General features: G+C 48.8%; 1 protein-coding gene across 1 annotated transcript in view; it reads right to left on the bottom strand.

The window, feature by feature from the left end:
• Positions 1–3,055: 3,055 nt before the first annotated feature.
• Positions 3,056–16,408, bottom strand: part of Rftn1 (raftlin, lipid raft linker 1) — a 208,808-nt gene continuing 195,455 nt past the window's right edge. The window contains exons 8-10 of the mRNA XM_052191941.1: positions 14,784–14,887; positions 12,443–12,524; positions 3,056–4,273 (exon numbers count right to left, since the gene is read on the bottom strand). Of these exons, the coding sequence (XP_052047901.1) occupies positions 3,950–4,273; positions 12,443–12,524; positions 14,784–14,887 (510 nt within the window). The 3' untranslated portion in view covers positions 3,056–3,949. The remainder of the gene's footprint in view (positions 4,274–12,442; positions 12,525–14,783; positions 14,888–16,408) is intronic.

The raw sequence follows: 16,408 nt of genomic DNA, 5'->3' as shown, positions 1-16,408 counted from the left end.
AAAACAACCTATGTGACCTTCAGCTGATGAACACGTGGTTTATAGATACAGTGGAATTCTATAGACCTATGAAGAAAAATTTATGAAATCTGCAGGGAAAGGATAGAGCTAGAGAATTATCATATTGCTTGAGCTAACCTAGGACCAGAAACACAAACGTTCTCTCATTTGCAGTTCCTAGCTCCAAATGTTCATATATGAGTATATGACCTGAACTAACCTCAAAACCCAGAAAACTAAAAGGGGACTGTTATGTGTGTGTGCATGTGCACGCATACGAGTATGCATGTGTGTGTGTGTGTGTGTGTGTGTGTGTGTGTGTGTTGCTAGAGAGGGAAACAGTGATATGGGGGGAATTGGGGAAAAAGAGGGAAACTCTAATTAGGGACAAGGAAGCACATCTGTACAGAAGGAGAGGGAGGGAAGAGCAACTCTAGGAATGTTTTGAAAAGACAGAAGGAATTATATTCTCGTTTAATTAAAATTATACACTATATATATAAAGTCTATGCACATAAGTATTTTTAATAAAGTTATCCCACGCACGGGCTGATGACCCTCCTGGCAAGAGCCATAGACAATCTAACAAAAACTCAGGCACCAAACATGAAAACACCCTTTCCAGTTGTTGGTCAGACGAATCCAAGAGGCTCTCCAAATGATTTCAACTATTGCTGTGGCCTTCAGGTGCCTCCCAGGTGTTGAAGGTAAGTCCCTATTGCTGAAGATACCACAGACTTCGGACACAGGACTTGGAGGATTTTAATGGGATCATACCTAGCCTCTCAGGGATCAGGAGGACTGGAGCTAGAGAACATCATACTAAGTGAGGTAACCCAGACTCAAAAGGTGAATCATGGTATGCACTCACTAATAAGTGGATATTAACCTAGAAAACTGGAATACCCAAAACATAATCTACACATCAAATGAGGTACAAGAAGAAAGGAGGAGTGGCCCCTTGTTCTGGAAAGACTCAGTGAAGCAGTATTCGGCAAAACCAGAACGGGGAAGTGGGAAGGGGTGGGTGGGAGGACAGGGGAAGAGAAGGGGGCTTACGGGACTTTCGGGGAGTGGGGGGGCTAGAAAAGGGGAAATCATTTGAAATGTAAATAAAAAATTATATCGAATAAAACAAAACAAAACAAAAAAAAGAGTAGCAGAAGGTCTGTGGAAACTGCCAAGGGAGGGGTGGGTGCCCATAATCCTACCCAGCTGTGACCCCTATGAACCACAACAAAGACCAGCCCTGCCCGTGCTCTGCGAGCTGTTATGTGTGTGTGTGTGTGTGTGTGTGCGCGCGCGCGGTAACCAGTAGTTGGCTTATGTAAGGTCAACTCACTGGGAGGGAAATCACGCCTGGTGCTGGAAACCCAGCTAATGACCGGAGCTACTGAGGTCATGGGTCTTATAGGATAGCCTGCTAATGCCCACATCACTGGACCAGCATACTTCTTACCTGCACTCTAAACACATATCCTTATTCCCACAGGTAACTGCAGTCCTTGACCCCACCAAAGATGATTCTCTTTGAGTAAGATGGAGACCATGACAGAAAACTACAACTGGTCTAAATAGACAGAACAGTAATGGTGGGGTTCTCAACCCCAGTAAATATCTCTACAAGACAACTCCTGCATCTAACCATCAAAGGACAAAAAGTTAGAAAAGAAGATCAGATATGAAGAGCTAGGACCAGGAAATCTGCTGAGACCATGTCTTCCAGAAATGCCGGGAATGGGGGTGAGGGGAGGAAGGGGAGGGGGAGGGGTGGCTGCATCCCCCTGCAATGACATGGTGCTGAAAGAAGACCTGAAGAAGGAACACAAGCAGAGATACTAACAAGGGAAATCCATGAGCCCAACCCTAGACAAAGAACCAAAGGAAGTCATACACATATATGTATTAGCAAGTAGACACAGCAGGTTGTCTGTCTGTGTGTGTGTGTGTGTGTGTGTAATCATGTAACAGTAACAATCTAAAAAGGAGGGCATGATGTGAGAGGGATGGTGAGAAGGAAGGGAAGAAAATGGAGAATGATATAATTAAGTTTTAACTAAAAAGACTATGGAAGTACACCTGACAGGTTTATTCTCGCATGTGATTAAAGGTTTTTAAGCTTTCTATGATTCTGAATTAATAAACTTAGAAATGTTCTGTGCAGAGAAAAACTGAAGAAAGAGAAAACAACAGATAATTAACATGGAGTCCATGGATGGAAAGGGATGATACTCTCTCTTGTTTGCCACATAATAACACTTTAGTGACACTGGACTATTAATGATATTGAGTAAATGTTCATTTATGTTTCCTGTTTTTGTTAACTGCTCCAGTGTTTCCAATGTATGGCTAGTTTGAGGACTTCTATAATACAGTGACATCCTGTCAGAATCAACAGGGTACAAGGGAGAAGAAATGAACAAGAAAAACCCCTGAAGATGCCCCAGTGTCGTTAGCCTAATACTGGCACAACATCCCAAAAGAATTAAAAAAATTTCCCCCACAGCAAATAAAACATGTTACTTATTGAAACATGTAGCCAAAGTTGAGTGGCTGAAGCTGTCTGGCCAGGGAGTCTGCCAAGCATCAGTCACCCCAGCTCCAGGGATCTGACACCCTTCTCTGACATCAGCGGGCTACAGGTATGAAACCGGTACACAGACATCCATGCAGGAAAAACACCCATACCTGTAAAATTAAAACTTAAAAAGATAGGGCTTTGCAGTTCTGCCCACTACACAGGTTTGCAAGTTTTATTTTAATAATCTTGGAAACGAAAATTTTCCTCATTAGATAACTTATGAACTTTAGAAACCATACGTCTGAACCAACCTGTGCCCTCTCGCTCACCGGATGGCATCTGAATTCACTCTCCACTTTTTTTTTTTTACCAAAGCTTGAAACCCTGGTATGTTCAGGTAGCTCTGCACTTTGTCACGGTCTACCACTCTGGCAGGAGGCAGAAAGTGTGATTGTCACCAGAAGGTAAGGGGTTGAGTCCCAAACACACTTGGCTCTGCTGGGACATGATAAATACTCACTTCTCACCAAGCACTAAACTCAGGTCATTTATTGCTTTAAATAACTAAACAAGAAAGAGACAGGGCTGTTTCCATCAAGACAACTGGTGTTCTCTCTCCAAGGTTTGCTTCTACTTAAAGCCTTAACAACACTTTATGGACAATATAAACATGTGACAGGCACAGCATACAACTCAGTCAATGACACATCAACAAAAATAGCACACAAGGGCACTCAGTTACCAACTGCTCAAAATGACAACATATTCACACATGTGTTGAAGACAAATTTTAAAAAAAAGTATTTTTTGGCATTAATATTAACACAGAATACTTTCTTAAACATTCTGTAAGAGCCAGGGCATCCAGAATTACCTGTTTGTTTCCAGATCACCAGTATCTATAGAACTACCTTAAGACAGGCAGGAGGCTTGGGTACCTCCTCTTCTCCAACATCCTTGCCTTCCACAACAGCAGGATCTCCAGAGCTCAGGTGGGGAAGGCCAGCTGGCAGGCTGCAGGGTTAAAGTCACTAAGTTCTTTCCCAGAGCAGCAGCATGTAGGAGTGAGCAGAAAAACCTTGGTTTGTAGCGAAGGATGTCCCAGAAGTTGACCAAGATGTGTACTGGAGCCCGGTGGGGCAGTACAGGCACTATGGTCCATGCCCTCCCTTGTGGAAGAGGAGGACCAGAGCCAGGCCGCCAGCCCCGAGGTCTAGGAGGAACAGCCCAACCTTGCATTCTAATATAAGTGGATCATTAAGACAGCTTTCCAGTGGATGTGCAGAAAACACCGTCAGAGACCCGCCCTCACAGGGCCATTGAGCTAACAATGGGAGGTCAAGCCAAAGGGTAACACAGAACAAACCAGCTGCTAGCAAGCTTTCCAAGGTTTGCAGTCACGGCGCAGGCCTAGCACAAACCATGGATTCAATTTGCTTCTGTTGGAGCGGGGCCTGCAGCAAGCTCTGCAGCCTCTGCTCTGGGATTTGAGTGCCTAAGGGCCACCGAGTCCCTGTTGTGGCCGGCAGGGCCATTCTGCACAGCTGCTGAGCCCTGACTTTGCTCCCTGACCTCAGGGGCTCTGCCCCACTGCTGTGCTCCCAGCACACAGTTTCCCACATCTCCAGCCTTGGAGAACTGCTCTTCAAGATTCTTCTCATTCTCTTCTGCTTGCTGCTTGTCGCTGAGTTTCCCTTTGGATGTCCTTGTTTGCCTGCTGTGGATCTCACTCCGGGAGAATCGCCACTGGAACTAGAAGGCACAGAGAGCGAAGATGGGTAAAGTCTTGGGAGCTGAACCTCCTTCACTTCACCAAGCCCCAGATCCCTGGGACACCACCAAGCTAAATCTAATCCAACCCATCTCTCCTATCCTCACTGCCTGCTGTTACCTTCCATATGTGGTCTAGATTTGGGGAACTATGGGAGGAGAAGGCTGTCATGGGACCCAGGGCATGAGGCGAGGGCACATGGCTCAGGTGCTTTGCTGCAGAGTGCAGACATTCCTAAAGGACTCGTGAGAGTGGTGCCTGAGACTAGCCCTCTCTAACAAGCTGACGAAGGTCCCCAGGCAACCAGCAAACCTATGACGGGTGTGGCTACTTATAACAAACCATGTTCTTACCACTGTGAGAAGCTAGCCCAGCTCACAGTCACCACTGAGCCACACCACTTCAGCAAGGCTATCTATAAGACACCATAAGGCCCAACAAACATCAGGCCCCTGCTGGCTGCTGTAGCATTGATTATCTACTCCGTCGAGTCCTGGACTCCTTGTTTTTCTGGTTTGGTCCCCAGCCAGATGGATGTTCTCAATTAGAACCTTCTGACCCTTTCCGCGCTTTTGTGAGATGTTGGTTAAGTTAACCTATATCTTATCCTTGGAGTAGTCGGCTGTTGGGGGGAAGCCAGAAGAAAGTATACTTTTGCCAAAAGAATGGCGAGATTGTCTCAGGTAAGAGGCTAGACTGCAGCTACACCAAAGTACCTCGAGGCTGCTGAGCCCATGTCCTGGCCCCAGGATGGTTGTCCCCAAGCAAACTCTTAACTATGCCAAGTCCCTCTCCTCTGATAGTCACCCCTTGCCTCACATACTGTAGCTGGTGTTGAATGATGTCTCCTGAGGACACACGGTGTCCTATCGAGGATAGTTCTGCCAGCTTTGAGATGAGCCACTTTCTACCCTGAGCTCAGCATCTGCCTTTGCTAACTATACTGGGACTGTCCACGGCCTCTGAAAAAGCCTGGCCACAAAGTGTCCTCTAGAAGGCCACCTTTTGTTGACCTGAAAAAGATAAGAGCTCTAGGGGTAAGAGGCAGGCACAGATGCTACTCTCTTCAACACCGTCTCCAGGAGAGAGTTTGGCCTGTCACTGTAAGCTATGAAAGGCCCACTTTAGTCACACTCTACCCTTCTGGGTCATCACAGAGGGACCAGCCTGGGCAAACACAGGCCTTTAGGACTATACTATTTCCTGTGTCCTTGTATAGATTTGGGGTGACCTCAGGACTTCAGCTGCTGCTGTCTGGATCCCCCAGCAATCACAGAGCCAGATCCCCTGGGAGGTGTGACTCAGGCCTTTCCACTTTGTCTTTGGCAAGGGCAAGTAGTCTGGAGCTGGGTGTAGAACAGTGGCCCACGTTCAGAGCTTCAAAGGCACACTGCCTAAGACTATGAGAAGCCACTATGTCCCACGCTTGATAGGAGCTCACGCCTCCCTTAAGCCCCAGGTTAGCCCCCCCCCCATAAGCATTATTTGTGCTATTTTACACATAATACAAAGAAGTTCAGAGATATTGGATAACTTGTCCCAAATCACACAGCTAGGAAACCCCAGGGCTGGAGTTCAACCTGATTTCTTCAGAGCCACCTTCTTCTGGGCGAAAACAAATAAACAAAACAAAAGAAACAAAAAAATACAAACAAAACATCTTTTTTCTAGGGGATAAGCACACCTTTGGAATGGCTCAGCTCTGAGCATAAACACTTTGGCCTTCAGGATTCAGGGGTCAGACTGAATCAGTCAGGTCACCTGGGCCCTTACACCCACCCAGTCACCAACTAATGAAGTCCAGACTTAGTGGCAGTGAATGATGCTTTGGTGTAGCTTATTAACAACAAAGAACTTCCTGTTTGTAGGCCCCCTGACACAAACAGGAGAAAACATTAATTATGAGAAAGTGTGAGAAGAAGTTTACAGGTGAGTCCAGAAAGAGGCCAGACTACTCAGTCAAGACCCAGGCCCCTGGCGAGCAACCTCATCATGGAGGTCTCTGTAAAACACAGCTCCAGGCCTTGGTTCCAAGGGCCCAGCTCGGCGGGCAGGCAGCACGGGGACTGACTTGACTCTCAAGTTCTACTGTGGTTGCTGGTGCTTCTCAGGCCACAATTCAAACGCTGCTTGCCCAGAAAAAACTGGAGGGACTACAGTGTCAGAGAACAAAGAGCTTCTCTCAGGCCATCCTGGGAAAGGGCTTCCTCAGTCTCTCCCAATTCTCTTGGCGCAGGCGGGCCACCCTGGAGGGATCGGGCAGTCGACCCACAAAGCACCAGCTTCAGATCCCGAGGCACCAAAAGAAGACACAGAAGCTGGGGAGAGGCCAGGAGGCCTCAGGCTGTGCCTCTGAGGAGGCAGGGTATGGAACACACCTGAAGGCTCCCCCATCTGAAGAGTTTCTGCAGCAGGAGGAATGGCAGGGAGGTCTAAGGTCAACTACCAGGACTTTAAGGACAACAGGCTGGACAGAGTCGGGGCTTTTTCTCAGCCACCACATCTGTGGCACTGAGCCTACTTAATCCAACTAACCTACCTAACTCAGAATTAGATGTGGGGGCTGAGCCCTAAGGTAGCTACCAGAGGGGGCGAAAGCAGGAAATCACAAGCTAAAGTCTTCTGGGCTACAGAGTGAGTTCAGGTGCAACTTCAGCAACCTAGTTAGGCCTATCTCAAAAAAAAAAATTACAAACACACACATACACACACGAACACACGCAGGATGTAGCTCACTGGCACCCACAAGACCCTAGGTGTTTTAGTTCAAAAAGGAAGAGAACAAATGGACAGAAACCTGGTGGTAAGGAAGGACAGAGCCTTCACCTTACAGTTTGGTTGTGGAACAGGGGCTGGTGGGTCTAAGGAGTGCCTTTCAGAAACTTGTACAAGATTACTTCAAGAAGCTGGACTGGGAGTAGAGGGTGGCTCTGCAGGTTTGGCTCCCAGCACCCCTGTCAGGATGCTCTCACAACTGCCTCTAAGACCAGCTCCAGGGCCATCTGATACCTCTGGTTTCCAAGGGCACTGCACACACATGCACAAATCAACATGAGTACACACACTCATATGTGTTGTTAAAAATAAGATCTTATAAAGGAAGGAAGGAAGGAAGGAAGGAAGGAAGGAAGGAAGGAAGGAAGGAAGGAAGGAAGGAAGGGAGTCCAGCTGGAAGGAATAATCTGGCATGATCAACTAGAATGATTGACAGGATGCACTAGGTCACATCTGCCAATCCCTCAGTCCCATTCTTTAAATTCCGGTGTTAGCACAATATGTGTTCCGGGCTTAGAAGTCTGATTAATCAGTCAGCAACTCAGCAGGTATCTCCTGAGCATCACCTAAAACCCAGGTACCACACAAACAATAATCAGAGGGAAACGTGTTTATGACTCACGCAGGCCAGGATACAGTGATCACGGATGATGAGAGCTGAGACAGAGATCTGCAAGAGTCTGGGGTTCTTTCCCAAAAGTGGGGTGTGCCACTGTGATGGCTTGGATATGATGGGTTTCCCCCCAAGAAGCTCATGAGTCTCCAGGTGGGCAGCTACTGAGAGATGACCAGACAGTGAGGGCCTTCATTGACCGTTTCACCATCCAGTGATTGGTTTGTCCTACCATGGCATTAGCTGTGAGGTGGTGGGGAACTGGGTGTTGGGACCTATGTAACCATGGGCTTTTCACCCATGCTGAAGTTCCCAGAAATAACAACTCTGGGACTTAATTATGAATAAATGCGTAGGCTATAAGCCTGGGTCTATTCTTCAACTAGCTCATAACTCAGTGACCCTTTTGTTCTATTCTATGGTGCTACCTGGCTTGCTAGCTCTCCTCAGAGCTCTCTGGTGAATCTCTTCATGCCTGACTCTATCCCAGAATCCTTACCTCCTGACCCCGCTGCCGGATGTCTCACTTTCTATTTCCTGCCTCAGCTCATAGGCCAGCAGCCCTTTTATTGACACGTGATGCCTCCATACAACACACAGGAGATTCTCTCTACAGGCCTGGCTGTAGGAAGTAGGCCAGTGGAGGTCCTGAAAAGACACCTTTGTCCTCTGACCCTCCTGGGCTCTTCCTCTGCATGCTGGTTGTCAGGAGCTGAAGACAATCCTCAGCCTCACATCCCCAACACCATAATTTTTTCCAGTCCCAGGCCCTGAGCAACAGAGGCAGCTGGGCCTGGATGGAAACCTTAAACCAAGAGTCTTTCTTCCTTTCATAATCTGTCCTGGCTATGTCACAGCAACACAAAGACGACTGATGTGGCTAGGCTGCAGGGGTACAACACTTTCCTGAGGAAGGAGGCTGTATGGAGAAAGAATGGAGAGCCACATCCTAGGAAGCAGTACAGTCAACAGCAAGGGCCTTGAGGCAGAAGCAGTGGAGGCCCATAAAGGCCAATGCCATTGCTATGTAGAGGAGGTTGACAAGAGGCTGAGGGTTTGATGGGCCACAGAACAGACCCTCCATCTTTAAGATGACAATGCTACTGATTGTTATGAGCAGTGGGGTGAGAAGGTCCAGTTAGTACCTGCTTTTTCCTTCCCTTTTGATTGTTTTTTTGAGACAGGGTCTCATGTATTCCATGAGGCCTCATACTTGTTACATACTAAGGATGACATTGACTTTACTGTCCTCCTGTTTCTACCTTGCCAGTGACTGGGTTACAGGCATGAGCAGCTGTGCCAGCCTTAAACTGGCCTTTAAAAAGTTTATCTTTATTTTATGTGCATGAGTTGTGTCTAACATGTAGGTATGCACACATCCATGTTTTTGTTATAAATTTGTAACAAACAATGGGATGGGAGCTACCGATGGCTGTGAGGCACTGCGTGGGTGCTGGGAACTGAACTAAGATCTTCTGTAAGAGCAGTTAAGTATTCCTAACTGCTGAGACACCATTCCATCTCTGAACTGACCTTTTAGATAATCACTGTTGACTCTGAAAAGAAAACATTTTTGAAGGGGAGACATGCTACCAGGAGGTGGGAGTAGTTGGACATATGATACTGGGGAATTCTAGAATTTTTAGGGTTTAAAAGTATGTCTCGTGGGAGTGCTGTCACTCTAGAAATGGGCATGTACACAGGAGGGAGGGGAGGCAGTTCTATGTGACCTGTTAAATTGAGTCAAAGAAAGGGAAGATGGAGAAGGCTCAGGTGAAACAGTGACACAGAAACCAAGTGTGGTTAGTTGGCAAAGCCCTGGCAATGAAGATTCTAGAAGGGTAAGAGGAGAGACGGTGTGGGGCTGGGCCCTAAAGAGCTTGCTCCAGAATCCAGAATTGTAGTTGGAGCATGAAATGTCCCTCCCAGGTTCCTGTACTTTACTCCTTGCTCCCCACCTGGTGGCACTGTTTGGAGAGGTTATGGAACCTTTAGGAGGCAGAGTCACCGGAGGAGGTGGGCCTCTGGGACAGGCCTTGAAGTTTTCTAGCCTGGCCCCACTTCCTGTCTGTTTCTCTTTGCTGACTACAGGCACGGCACAGTGTGACCAGAAGCCTCCTGTTTTTGCTGCCATCCTCTTCCACTATGACAGGCTGTAGCCCGCCTTAAACTGTACGCCAGAAATCCCTCCCTTCCCGAGGATGCTCTTGCCATGGATTTGATGACAGCAACCAACACACGTGGTAAGGTGGCACCAAGAGGCAAAGTGCAGCCTACAGAAGTAATGAGGCCTGGACGCAGTGGCTGATGGGGTCATGGTGGGACACGCATGGACCCAGGTGGAGGCAGCTGAGGTGTGAAGGGTGGGGACAAATAGAGTGGGATATTGAGTGTACATCATTCTTTCTTGGCAGAGGGTGGGGGCAGGGCTGCCTCATAGAGAACAAGTAAGTGCTGAGCACCATATTGATGCAGGACACTGGAAGAGAGAGCAGCTGTCTGCATTGGCCGAGCCAGCGAGGGCTGGCTCACTGACTAAGGAAACGTGGCTTCTGTCCTTTCCCTGAGGAAAGCCAGTTCTACTTTCACGTCCCCTTTGTGGGACGCCGAGGTCTTCATGTGAAAACCAAGGAGCCCCACAGGGAGACACCTGGCCAGGGGGTCTAGAGCCGTTTCCATTAAGGGGCTAAAGCCTGTCTGGTAGCAGACCTTGTGTGTTGCTTACTGAATGTTGCTTTCTGAGGCCGGTGACATTCTGAGAGCCTGAGACTGAGGACAATCTGTTATCAGCCTATGGCCATCCATCTTCCAGGTGGCGGCTGACTGCTCCTGGTGGTTAATGGTGACTGGCAGCTGCCTTCTGGTCCACCTCTGTTGTCACCTGTCACAAGATTGTCCCAGTGCTTGCAGAGTGGCCTTCCTTTGCACCCCAGTCCATCTGGCTTCTTGTCCTCACCGACTTGGCATTCCTTCAATAAATGGGCAACCCACAGGGTTTGTTGGCTGATGAGGGGTGACTGCAATCTGCTCACGGGCTGGAAGTTCCTACCTGGGACTCCTGAACAAAGACCGGGGTGTATGGGGAAGGGGCAGACTGGGCGGAGCCAAACAGATTGGCAACTTTCATCAGAGTGTGGTCACAAGCCATGAAGGTGGAGCACCTAACTTGGGCTTTGGTAGACTCTATCAACATGCTGGCCTCTTCCTGAGAAGCTAGTAACACACCTTCAGCATGCTAGTTCATGTTCTTCTGCTGTAACAGAATAAGAACGTCAACTAGAGGAGGCTGGAGAGAGAGAGAGAGAGAAAGACAGAGAGAGCTCAGCACTTGGTGCTCTTTCAGAAGACATAGGTTCAATTCCAGCACCCACACCAAGCAGCTCACAAACACCTGCAGCTGATCCAAGGGACTCTAACTTCTGGCTTCCACAGGCACTGGCACGCAGGTGATAGCATGCAGGCATACCCACATACACAGAAAATAAAAACCAAAATGAAAGGAAAGTCAGCTTGAAAGAAGGGAAGGTCTAGTTTGGCTCAGAGGGTTTGGTCTGGAGTCAGTTGATCCCACTGCCGTTGGGCTTGTTGTGAGCTGTAGGGAGACAGCACATGATGGTAGGGAGTGGGTGGTGGTGTTCACTCATGAGGACCCAGAAACCAAGAGAAAGGGCACCAGCTCCAATCTCTTTCAAGAACACACAGGCTCTACCACGGCCTAGCTTCCCATGCCCCACGGCCTAGCCTCCCATCCCCTACGGCCTAGCTTCCCATCCCCCATGGCCTAGCCTCTTTTCTACTCTGCCCCATCACATAAATGCTTAATTAAACACCTCACGAAAGGACTGTCAGACAGAGGCCAAGCCATAAGCACATGAACCTTTGGGGGACATTGCAGATTCATATAGGAACACCCAGGAGACGCCCGACCTCAAAGAGGATAGGTGGAGCATCTGAATCGCCCATCAGAAGCAGATGCTGGGCTCAGTTTCAGGACACAGAGAAAAATCTGGGAGCAGCCACTGTTCCTCTGTGATGCTGTGCCCTGATTAGATAAGAGAAGTTTACCAAGGAGGAAAGAGACCTGGCAACCCTGCAGCATGGGGCCTCCCTGGGGATGTACTGCTACAGGCTATGCTGGCCTCTATCTCCATCACCAACTGCCAGTCAAGGACCTTTGGCTCAGGTCCCAGCAAGAAGAAACTGGGAGGTCCTTTGCTAAGATTAGCAAGCTTCTGGTTTTTGCTACAAGGCAAGGTCTCCTACACAGCAGAGGCTGGCCTCAAACTCATCTCCTGCAATTCCTGAGTGCAGGAATTATAGACTTAAACTAATACACCAGGCCAGGATCAGCAAACTCCGATATCCTAAGGCATCTGATAGCCAGACCAGAGCTCCAGCCAGCTTGTGTGAGATCAGAAAGGGCATTTGACCATGAGCTCAGCCCTCCTAGGCCTCTGTCAAACTGCAGCTGACTTTGTCTCCTGACTTTAGCCTTGTGGGATTCTCTAGCATACGCTGGTGATGAGAAAAGCATCTGCCACCTGCTCAGAAGTCAGGCCAGCGGGGAGCCTGAGGACCAGTTTCCAGCTCCTCAACAGCCCATCCAGCATCCCTGCTATGACCCAATGTGGATCCAGGTCTTCATTGAGTCCCCAAGAGCGTTTGGAAATGGGAGAGGCCCAGCTGGCACAGACTCCACCGAAGCCAAGATGCTCAGACAAAAACCCATGGAGGGAGAGTAGAGTGGTCTCGTGTCTCTTACCTTGGATTCCCTCTTCTTGGCTTTCTGAGGTAGACAGGGTCTCTGAAGAAACACAATCTGCTTGGTGGACAGGTTGCCTTCTCTACAACACAGGAGCAGAGGTTGAGCATCTTCCCCTAAACACACAAACACACACACACACACCCTCTCCCCAAGGGTGTAGCCCTGAACTTCCTATAAGTAAAGGAAGGCTGCTTCCTGAGGGAAGACTGGAAGTTAGAGTTCCCACTCTTAAGCCAAGGGCTAACTTAGATGCCAACCCTGGTTAGCCCTACTTCTAACTAAAAATTCCCGTGCTCTTGATAGGCAGTGGCAGCTGGTGCCTTGGTTATGTGAGGATACAGTAACAGATTAGGGAGTCACCAAAAGAACAGAGTTGTCTTCCGATTCTGTCTTTGATAGCTTTGGCATGCTGTGCAGGAGAATGAAGACAGGCCGTGAGTTTAGCCCTCCAGTGTGACCTGAAGGTGGTACAGGGAGAACTGATATATATGTAGGCTACTGTGTCACTCCTACAGACACATGGTGTCAGGCTAGCAGCAAGATGGACATGGTAATTAACTCAGACTCACACCTATGGGAAGAGAAATAGCTTGTGAGCTGTGTGTCAGAGAAGGCAGGACCCCACGTTGCGCCTTGGGCTGAAATACTAAAGGCAATGCTAGGTGGTTCTCCCCACCTCCACCCTTTCGTTCACCTTAACTCTTTTGTAAAGGTCTCAGACTGCCTTCGGCCCAGAGATCAAGGAAGGGCGATCTAAGGCCTAGCACTGAAGCTTTGCCTGAGGCTGGGTCTCCACCCTACTGCTAGCAGTCTGCAACTTCTCAGACAAACCAGAAGCAAGCACTCAGCCCAGAGTTCACACCCGGGGCGTTCAGATAGACTAGCCCATTCCCAGTAGCTTTGTCCGTTCGCCAGGGTTAAGATGAGGGAAGGGGAATAAGTGTGTGTGTCTGAGACAGCTCTGTGCACCCCTGGGGTTCACATCCCTCGGAGCACTGGGTCTTCCTGCCCAAAACTCATTCCCATCATGGTTGTGTCCTCTGGAAAGTAACTAGGGACTACTCAGGCTGCGGGACTTAGCCAGGATGACATTGGTAGCAAACGGCAGACTTCTGGGTGTGTTCTGCTCCACTATCAGTCTCTGCCTGGACTCAAAAAGAGCACAGTGGTTCCCAGGACCGAGAAGACCCAGAGGAGCCAGAACAGGGGTCTAGGAAGGCCACGTGCTAGCATGGCTATTACCTCGCTGTCAACCAGCCCAGGCCACCTGCAGTTGCCTGCAGTGTGAACTGTGCAGTGGGATTAAAGGCAGAACCGTCAGGGCCATGGGGTAGGCAGATGAGAGAGGGCTATCACTGTAGGTCAAGAGAAGGACAGCCAGCTTCAGGACAGAAGCCCTCCTCTGCATACCGAAGTCTTAGGCCCCGTTTTGGCTGCCTCCTGCCAACTGGGCCTCAGGTCTGAGCACCACTTTTCACCCATGAAATGGGAACTGAAGCTATGATTACAACCCCAAGAAAAGTCCGGAGGACTGGAAATATAGATGGGAGGGGGGTCTTTTAGCGTTTGTATGACAGGGCTCAAGGGACAACGGGCAAGCATCCATGAACCTGAACTTGTGAGGAGCACCACAAAGCGAGGCCTGAGACTCTGTCCCATGGGGCCCTTTGCAGATTAGCATCATGAGTTTGGCCAAGTCCCTTACTATCCCAGGACACACTTTCCTTGACTGAAGAGTGGATTTGAAATAATAACATTAATAAGTCAGCAACGTATGGTGGTATATGCTTATCACGCATGAGACCAAGGAGTAAAGGGTCAAGGCTAGCCTGGGAAAGGGTAAGATCCTATCAAAAAGGAAAAACTAAACAAAAATCTACCTCATAGGTCTTGGTCCAGTGGCTCAGTCTCTCTCTCTCTCTCTCTCTCTCTCTCTCTCTCTCTCTCCCTCCCTCCATCCCTGCTCTTTCTCTTCATCCCCCTCTTCCTTTCTCTTCCTGACTCCCTCCCCCCTCCCTCTCTAAACCGAGGCTCTATATATACAGTACCACCAAGCCCAGAACAGAGTAGACATCGAACCACTTTTGCATTCGTTGGTGCACTGTCCTGCCAGCCCAGGTGGCTAAGCTAGTCTCAGTCCTCCAGTGCAACCCTAACTCACTGGCCAAGGCTCTTCCACATGAGGAGGGGGAGAGAGGGGTGTATGTGGACCCCTGAACCTGGAAACCCAGCCAGAGAGGTTCCGTGCCAGCCCACAGGCCTGCTGCAGGACTAAAGAGATTTTTTTCCACCTAGCACGAGCCATGACAGTAGTCATCAAGGTCGCCATGCTTGTTACCTGGTAGTCTTGAGTATGGGCGTTGGCAGCACACAGGTGAGCTGCCATCCGTAGGCTGCCAGTGAGTTCAGCAGGGGCATGTAGTCGGTCTGCACCTCTGTGCCCTGTGGAGAAAGGCCACCGTTAGCACTGCTGTCACCTAAGGTCACCTCCTCACCACCGGAGTCAATCCTCCCATTGATTCAACCAAGCAAAGTAAAGTCAGAGTGTCTGAGAACATGAGCTGCAGACTTGAGAATTTGGGGTCAGGCTCTTCCCAGGCCAACATGGTCTGTGCAGTCTAGGAAGTGAAAGCTTGCGGATGGATTCATCAATTTTGTTATATTCTTGTCTGGACAGTCTCCTGTGAGTTTCACTGAAGAAACACAATTACCTTCCTCCAAGACCCATCCCCAGCGCACGCTAGCAGAGACACTCTGGTGTCCTGGGGAGTTAAATTACACTTGACAAATGATCGAGCCATTTGCATCCTGGGACCGCAGCTACACACAGAGCGTGTGCTGGTTATGCTTTATTTCTAATTAGGGCTAGAGGACAAATATTTGTTTTACAATTTAGAGTTACAGCCCCTCTGGCATGGGGAGATTTACTTAACATAAGGCCAAGGCAGCAGGAATCATTATAGGGACACCCTGACCTCACAGGCCTTGCTTCTAACTCTGGTAACCTCACCAATGAAAATGAGGCCCCCTGCCCTGCTCTGGGTATACACTGGTCTCTCCATCTCTATTAACTGGCTTAGGAAAACGACAGCTCTCTCTATCCAGGTTTGTTCAACCTTGGTACCATGAACAAAAACCGCTGAAAGGAAGCTGTGTCTGCAGAACTGACTGGCTGATTAGAATTTCAGTTCTGTAGAGAGGTTAGAATGTTGTTCTCTAGAGGATAGTCATCTTATCTGAAGGCTAGTTCTAGTTCTCGGGAACAACCATTGCTTGCCCACCTATGTATTCAAACTAACATCTTGTGACTAATAACCAGAAATCTATTGCGGTCTATTAACTTAGCAGCCCACTACCTTCCACTAACCCAGACGCCAAGGATGTCATCAGATAGCATCTTGGGGCCACAGAAAATCTCCTCTGTTTGCTGTGCTTCCTCTGTGATGTACCCACTAATACATTTTAAGCTTGCCTTGACTTTCTTTGATCTGTAAAACTCTAAGATGCCATGGAACTACCTGTATGTTAGAACCCGGAATTTGGGGCAACCTAAATCTGTATTGCAAGACCACAGTCACTCAAAAAGGCCCCAGAATAAACTATTTCTTATCTTTTCAAGATGAGGGCCTTTTCAGTTTTGCACCGAAGGGACCCACATAGATTCAGTCTCCTTGTTACTTGGGAGCTGTGCACAGAAGAAGGGGAATTGCAAGCAAAGTACACACTGGACTGCTGGAGCATTGTAGTAACTTGGAGTGTCAGCAAGAAAGCAAGGAACCTTGGCCCTGGTCAAAACAGGCTCCCCGGCCAGGTACACGGTAGCAGATTGGGTTTCACTTGGAGACATGCATTTTTCTTATCGAAGGGCCTGAGGAGCCACCTGGAGGGTAGGCTAGGGAGTCTTTCTGGTGGATCTGGATGCTTTGTACTAGGGAGCTGGGAGAGAGGCTGAGGAACTGGGCA

Source organism: Apodemus sylvaticus, chromosome 9 (assembly GCF_947179515.1).
Source record: "Apodemus sylvaticus chromosome 9, mApoSyl1.1, whole genome shotgun sequence".
In the NCBI taxonomy this organism is placed as follows: Eukaryota; Metazoa; Chordata; class Mammalia; order Rodentia; family Muridae; genus Apodemus; species Apodemus sylvaticus.
The sequence above is the reverse complement of the archived record's forward strand: the minus strand, read 5'-3'. Positions and strand labels throughout refer to the sequence as shown.